This window comes from Octodon degus, unplaced genomic scaffold (genome assembly GCF_000260255.1).
Source record: "Octodon degus isolate 3935 unplaced genomic scaffold, OctDeg1.0 scaffold00070, whole genome shotgun sequence".
Classification (NCBI taxonomy): Eukaryota; Metazoa; Chordata; class Mammalia; order Rodentia; family Octodontidae; genus Octodon; species Octodon degus.
The window spans coordinates 8,406,791-8,414,015 of record NW_004524646.1 but is presented as its reverse complement, the minus strand read 5'-3'; the positions used below and the strand labels follow the sequence as shown (position 1 = coordinate 8,414,015).

The following is a 7,225-nucleotide window of genomic DNA, read 5'->3' as shown; positions in this document are numbered from 1 at the left end:
ACTAATGCCATGTCACCAGCCCCCAGTGTCCCTAGGAGACTACAGGGAGGCCGTGGGGGTACATGTGGCCCCATACAGAGCTCAGGAAGGGGCAGGCATCAGGGCCCTGGGGAGTGGGCAGTGGTGTTCTTCCTCCTCCATAGCTTAGGGCACTTGGTCATGACTTTACAGAGCCCCCCATGATACCATGGCCACATGTCCAGGAAGGAGAAGGAAGAGAGAGTAATGGCCTTGGGCCTCGTGGCCATGAGGAGTTTGAGAGGGGTTAGAGGCCAAGAATCAGGGCCCCTCCTGCACTGGGGGAAGGGGCTGCTTCTACGAGGAGACATGGAGGGACAAGGATGCAGGTCAGTGACTGCCCAGTGCTGCTGTTTCAGGAGGAACACAGACCTAGTGAGGTGAAGAGTAAGAAGTGTGCGGCACACAGGTGTCCCTCGTGTGTGGCTGCAGACGCAGCAGCTTAGTGCCAGGTCCAGAGCTGGCAACTCTGGGAGTAGCAGTAGGCATAGCGGGGTGGGCATGGCCAGGCCCACAAGGTGTATGTATAGGGCTCCAGCCTAAGAAGTGGGGGCCGTGGGGAGGTTCGCTAGGGCAGACAGGCCACTCAGTGGATCCTGGGGCCTCAGGCTGGCATCTGAGCCACATAGCCCCCTCGTGAGTGCCAGGCAGGACTGAAAATTTGGGAGCATAGGGGCCCCGGGCCTGTGGGGTGAGGTCTCAGGCACAGTGGCCCTTTCCAGCCCAGGGTACACCATACAGGACCCAACACACAGAGGTGCAGGGACCCGGAGACACGCTGTGACCTGGTCCTCTCGTAGCCCCAGAGTACAAAGGAGACGCAGGTGCATGCAGTGTCCTGACCAGCCTATGTTTAATGTCACTCAGTGAGGAGACCTGGACCAGAAGGGGACTGAGTCTGAGGACATTAGTGCTGTGTGGGATCCCGCACTCTTCCCACAAGGAGGGGAAAGTTGGTAAATTCGTCTTTTATGATAACTAGGAAGGACCTATTGAAAGAGATCGTGGGGATGGATAGCCAGAGCGTCTCGTTTTCCTCATCCACCTCAGTGTCTTCTGTCTTCTCATCCAGGGTCACTTGCACCCTATGCACGGCCTGGAGGGGAGAGAGGCAGAGGCAGGCTCTGGGGCTGGGCCGACCCACCCAGGCTGGAGCAAGGCCTGAGTGTGAGGCTCTCTCCCAGCACCCTACCAGACCTTTCTCCTCCTGGATGGCCCTGTCCTGTCCAGCGTGCCCTGCATACACTGTCACACAAGGCCACATCCTCTGTGTCCACCTTTGCCTGACCTGGCTCACTCCCTCGACTCCTTTTTGGTCTCTATCTCCCATGCCCTGAACACAAACTTCATTTTCACGAGCGCACGATGGCTTTCCACTCCTCTCCCTCTTCCAGGGTACCGTTATGAGCTCCTAGCACCAGGACAATGCTGCTGAGTTTCCCCAGTTCAGACCCAGGAGAATGTAGACAGCACTGGCTTGGGCCTGCTCTTGGCCCCTTTAAATTCCCTGAACTGTGAACTCATTCACAATTCAGACCTGGTGCTTTACCAGTAACCCTAAATCTCACACATGGAAATTTCTAGAACATCCTTAGAAGTCAATCAACCTACGCTTCTCTGTATAAATATTGATGACCAAGTCAGTCAGGCAGCTCGGGTGGGGCCCATTCTGCACAGGAATCCACCTCCCAGCACTGACCTTGACCCCGGCCCAGCCCAGTGACTCTCACACGTACTGGGAGCTCAGCCCAGACCTTGTCAGTGTCCCTGTGCACCACATGCCACTCCGCCCTGCGGACCTCTTGGACATCACCATTGTCAAGTGACCTCACCTTGGAGAGCTTCAGGGGCGCCTCCTCTGTGACCCCAGAAAGGTCAGCTGCACTGCTGAAGACCTTGGTGATGCCCAGAGTACCCAGGAGGCTCTTCAGATCATGGGCTCCAGAAATCGATAGTTTTGGAAAAAATAAATGAACAAATCTGTCAGAACAAAGAAAAATGAGAGAAGATTCCCAGCACTTCTCGTGTCCTGCTGGGACCCACCATGGGAGACAGTGTCTCCTTTCTGTGTCACCCACAGCGGGATGGGAAGCTGCCCTGGCGTGAAGGAGTTTTCTTGCACTTTATACTTGGGATGGAGGATGTTATCACCAGGGGGACCATCTTGCCTGGCAGACCTGGAAGGCCACTGTCTCTGAGAACCCCTTAGGGATGTTTGGGCAGGTCTTACTGCCCCGTTCCTCAGCCAGGGACTCTATAGTGCCTGACTCCCAGGGGACCGTGGGTCGCTGCAGCAGGGGGCTCAGAAAGCAGCTAGCAGTCACTTCACCATGTTGGAAGCTCTAGCTCTACTTTGAATTCTGTGGTGCAACTGGGAGGCCCCAGTTAGACTGTGCTGAGACTCGCAGGGACCTTAGGGGCGCACTTCAGTTCCCACTCACCCACACATCTGTTGCATCAGCAGGTGCATTTTGCAGTGAGCATTGTGCAACAATGCTGCAGGGTGTGAGCCCAGTTATGGTGCTGGGGGCCTCCTGGCTCCGGGACCACTCTGCAGAAATGACTAGCAGCACATTGTGCAAGCCACCCTGGGAGTTCCGACTCTAGCCCTTTGCCTCTCTAGGCCTCTGCCCCTCAGTCCAGCTCCCTGGACTCTGTGTCCACGACATCAGTCCTTTCAGACCCTAGGAATTGGAGCTGGGAAGAAACACCAGCGTACTCCCGCCTGTGTGTCTAGGAGGTACCTGCTCCAGGACTCCGTGAGGCCTCAAGCTATTCCCTCCTGTTTTGCAAGGACCTCAGGCTTTGTAGCTTCTCTATAGGCACAGATTTTTAAATGAGGTTGATCTTCAGATTCAAGAACTCTAGCCAGAGAGATGAGGTGCCCTTCCCACAACATTACCGAGTGAGCTGAACCCAGTGCAACCTCAGTCTCCAAGGCCAAGACACCCTGTATCTGAGTAGCTTCTGCGCATTTCTCCCTTGTTGCCTTTCAAGCTTCCCCATGCCTCAATCTCCAGGAATATGCACACAGTTTAATATGATGAGCATAATCCCTCTGCAATATTTTCACCTTTCAATATACATGCTGCTGTCCTTGGGGATCTCTGATGATTGTTTCAGGTGGCCTTTCCATGGTGCTGCCTGGTCCTCAAAGCCCCTCTCCTCACCACCCCCAAAGCCTCCACCCATAGCTGATGCAGCTGTGCCTGGCCCCGGCAGGGGATGTTGGGAAGGGACAGCATCTGTGCGGGGCAGGGAGGTCCCATAGTAGGATCTTCGCTTCCCCATCTGAGCACTGTCAGGTCCCAGCCCTGCCAAGCCTACAGGAAGGGAGAAGTGGACCCTCAGAGGCACAAGGCGATGTGAAGTGATGGTGACCCAAGGGATGGGGTTCACCCTCCCAGCCTCTGGCCAGCCCTGAAGGGCCCCTGTACAGATGTGGCCCAGAGGGCTGGGCAGCACCTGATGGCCCCTGCCCTGGAGAATCACCTAAGCGCAGTGTGCCTCTGGATGGCATCAAGGTGCTTGCGGGTGAGTCTTTGCTGCAGCTGCTGCATCTTCCCCAGGTTGGGCATGATGAAGAAGGCTATGGTGTCACTCACATAGTGCTGGACCAGCACCCAGCTGGACAGTCTTGGGTACCACTGCACATAAAATCTCCCTAGGCGATGGACCATGGGCACTATGATGGCTCGCTTCTTGTGCACTTGGAAGTTTGCTTCTGCAATGAGCTCTTGCAGAAGTTCCTCATGCAGTTTTCCTGGGGGACAAAAGGGGAGCCACCAGGAGAGGAGTTAAGGTTTCAGTGACTGTGTCAGGAGATCAGAGCCCCGAGACCCCTCCTAAGACACTGATGTTGGAGCTGCCCCTGTATCACATCACTTGGGATCACAGTGAAACCGTAAGTCTGCTGGCTTTTGTGTAAAGTGCACCTGACTGCAGAGGATTTAGGATGTCTCCTAGGTAAGCTAGTAAGGACTGTTTCCTCTTGGTGCTGTGTGCATGTGGTGAGAGTGTGGGGCTTTGCTTTCTTCTCTCTGTGCTGATGAATGTGTCCAGAGTCTCTCCAATGCTGTAAGAAAGAACACACACACACACACACACACACACACACACACACACAAAGCTCTCTTTTGGGAGGTTTTTTAGCTGGAGGATGTGATCCAGGTCCTACCCCTAGGGAGGTCTCCAAAGAAAGTGTGGGTGGAAGGGAAATAGTTAAGTACGGAATTCACTATTCTAACTCTGGAAAAGCATTGCCAGTTAAGAAGTTAGCCCCGTAGTCCAATCATGTGCTTTTCAAAACGTTTTACTTTTAAAAAATTGGTTGGTGCATTTTAGTTATACATAATGATCATATTCATTGTAGAGGATTTGTCCTTGCACATGATATAGTTTTCCTGAAACCCCTGTGGGGGGATCTGGTCGTCCACTTAGCAGTACAGCACACTGATGCAAAATAAAGACACAGGGAGAAGACCGCACAGTTGAGCTCTGTGATGACCAGCGTGCTCTGTGGAATACAAGGCCCTGAATCCAAAAGCTCATGGTTTTTATTGGTGTTAATCAGGGAGGTGAGCGGGGTTTGTGGCAGAGTGCTGGGGAAAAGAAACTGCAGGTATTGGAAGTAATGAGGAAGAGCAGTTTTGTACGAGGCACACAGGCTCTCTAATTATCAATGTAATGGACAGTTTGATGCATGCAAGACTGGCACCTTCACTGCCAGCTGCCAACCTGGCATAAGTTGGTGTAATTCTTATTGAATAATTATAATTCATGTCTTAGCCCTGAAATCTCACAGGCTCCTGCTTCTGGCCCCATTCCAGCAGCCAGTAGGGAGGAGAGGGGCGTTTACCACCCCCGCGCTGCAATGAGACATGTTGGCTTCTTGGCTTGACTTAATCACATTCTTTTAGCCAATTAAGGGAACATCTGGTTCAGCATAGCCAGCTGTGCAGATTTTACAGCCTGAATAGGGTTGAAGGAGAAGTTAGGGAAGTAGAGAGGCAAGGGGCTTCACTCTTGGGAGTGCGCAGCGCGGCAGTCTCCCACATACCCTGATTTCTCCCATCCAAGTACTGAGGAGGCCTGGCCCTGCTTTGCTCCTGAGATCAGACGAGATCCAGTGCACTGAGGGTGCTTTGGCCATAGATAGAACTCTCTCTCTCTCTCTCTCTCTCTCTCTCTCTCTCTCTCTCTCTCTCTTCTCAATCCTCTCTCCTTCCTTCAACTCCGCTTTGCTTCAATATTTACAAAGCTTTATTTCCTTTTAAAAAAATCCTCTTTCTTCTCTTTCTCCCTTCCCATACTCTAGTTCCTCTTTTCTTCTGAAAAGTTTCTTCCCATTTCACTGTATCCCTTCTACATTTTGGTCCCTATTTACTCTTTGAGTTTCTCACACCGGAAGGACAATGCAAGGTTTACATGTGTGCGTCTGATTAGATTCACGTAGGAGTTTGCTCTCAGCTTGCATCCCTTTACTTATGTGCCTGAAGTTTATCTTTATGGCAGAGTAGTACTTCACTGAATTGAAAAATCCACATCTTCTTTATCCATTTCTTGGCGGTTGGGTGTTTGGGTTGTTTAAAATCCCACACATGATTTACAGAGGGAGTGGGCCAAGAGGAGGCAGGCACAGATCAAGCAGGCTGTGACCTCTCAGTAGTGTACGCCCGACAGAGAGCAAATGGGGTTTATATATCCGCTCACAAGGGTTCATGCTGATGGTTCTTTGGGACCATGCTGAGTGTGCCAGTCTGTCAGTTGAGATGGCATCTTATTCTTACAAGATCAAAAACTTCTCAAAAATTGTTTCTCCAGGCCCGGGGCTGATCTGTCTGTTGCAAACCACCAAAGGTAAGGGGTTTTGCTCCTTGCAATGCTAAGGGATCAACTCACTTACTTGGAAACAATACCAGCTACTACCTGGGGATTAGGAAGGGTGGAAGACTGCCAGTTCAGTTGGGACTCAGGCAAGCATTCTGGCTTCTGAGCTAGTCCTCCAGGGCCTGTGTGTGGAGTGCATGGGCCTGGGGAACCTGCCCTGTGCTGTGACCTTATGCCTCTACAAACAAGCCTTCAGGGTGGGTCAGTGACTGTGGGACCCCTGTGCCTACCTTTCTCATTGTCCAGAGTCACCACACACCTGGGACCTCGGTTGTGCTGACCATAGTCTGGGTGCTGTGCACTGCAGGACCCTGCCCAGAGATGAGGGAGGTGGGGAGCCAAGCAGGGGTTTGGCGTCACCTGGACTGGCCTCCCTAAGGCTCTTTCCCTGGAGCATGGAAGCTGCCTTAGATCCTGGGCCGTGACATCTTGACCATTCAACACTCTGAGATAGGAAGACAGCTTGGGAGTCTAGGTTAGTAGATCTGTTACCCTTTGCCACAGGTTCTATGTAACCTTTATCCTTTGGAATCCTGCCAAGAAGTGTCTTGTTTTGTCCATGGTAAGAGAACGAGGTAGCGCCTCCAGGAAGTAGCCAGCTTGTCACCTGTCCAGGTCCATGTGTGGCGGAGTCAGAGCTGACCCAGGTCCCACGCTCCAAGCTGGCTGCTCTCCTCCTCCACAGTAGACTCATCCAAGTTCTGGCCCAGGAGAAAAGTTCTGGCTCCCTTCAGAAACCCGCTCAACTGGTACCTCTGGCTCTCTAGTCAGGGAGGTGTTCCATGTTCTTTACCCCTCCCTGCATGGATTACTAATGAGCCTTACGAGAGTAAAGTGTCTCACAAGTCCTGAGAGAAGAGACGATGGTAGTTCACTGGCCTTATGCCATCCTTTCCCTGCCTTGCTGCTTTGGGGGAATTAGAAATTGTTTCTTCCTGGGAAATTTCTGAAGCTACACTGAAATATCTTGTTCTGTTCTGGGCTGCACTGTCAAGGAAAGAATACACAGTGGGCGTTTGAGCTCCTGTTTGGGTCATTTCAGAAGAGCCAGCTCAGGCTGGGCTCCCTCCTTACCGTGGAAGCAGATGTAATTTGCCAGGGCAAGAGTTGTTCCTTCCTGCAGGTCACTGACCAAATCTGCTATTTCTCCGTGGGTTTCCATCTTCACACGGCTGTTGATCTGATTTCTGGCGACTTGGGCGTCTGTGAAGTTGATGGAGATGACTCCTGCGTGGTACAGCTCCTCAGTATCCTGCAGAAACTGATCCACTGGCTTCAGACTCTCGTGGATGAACAGGCTGCTGCCCATGGTCAGCTG

General features: G+C 52.4%; 1 protein-coding gene across 1 annotated transcript; it reads right to left on the bottom strand.

Moving 5' to 3' along the window:
* Positions 1-834: 834 nt before the first annotated feature.
* LOC111817795 (putative alpha-1-antitrypsin-related protein) lies at positions 835-7,219 on the bottom strand. Its single transcript, XM_023719706.1, has 4 exons — positions 6,982-7,219; positions 3,511-3,781; positions 1,851-1,998; positions 835-1,114 (listed from the first exon to the last, which is right to left on the bottom strand). Exons 1-4 carry the CDS (start codon positions 7,214-7,216, stop codon positions 926-928), a joined length of 843 nt encoding a protein of 280 aa, XP_023575474.1. The 5' UTR covers positions 7,217-7,219; the 3' UTR covers positions 835-925.
* Between the last annotated feature and the right edge of the window lie 6 nt (positions 7,220-7,225).

What these genes read in the sequence shown, in the direction of transcription:
- LOC111817795 (XM_023719706.1), bottom strand. Translation starts at nt 7,216, where the DNA reads ATGGGCAGCAGCCTGTTCATCCACGAGAGTCTGAAGCCAGTGGATCAG. An exon ending in CAGAGGCACACTGCGCTTAG is followed by an intron (nt 1,999 to 3,510) that starts GTGATTCTCCAG and finishes TTGTTCTGACAG; the next exon opens with ATTTGTTCATTTATTTTTTC. An exon ending in CGCCCCTGAAGCTCTCCAAG is followed by an intron (nt 1,115 to 1,850) that starts GTGAGGTCACTT and finishes TCTCCCCTCCAG; the next exon opens with GCCGTGCATAGGGTGCAAGT.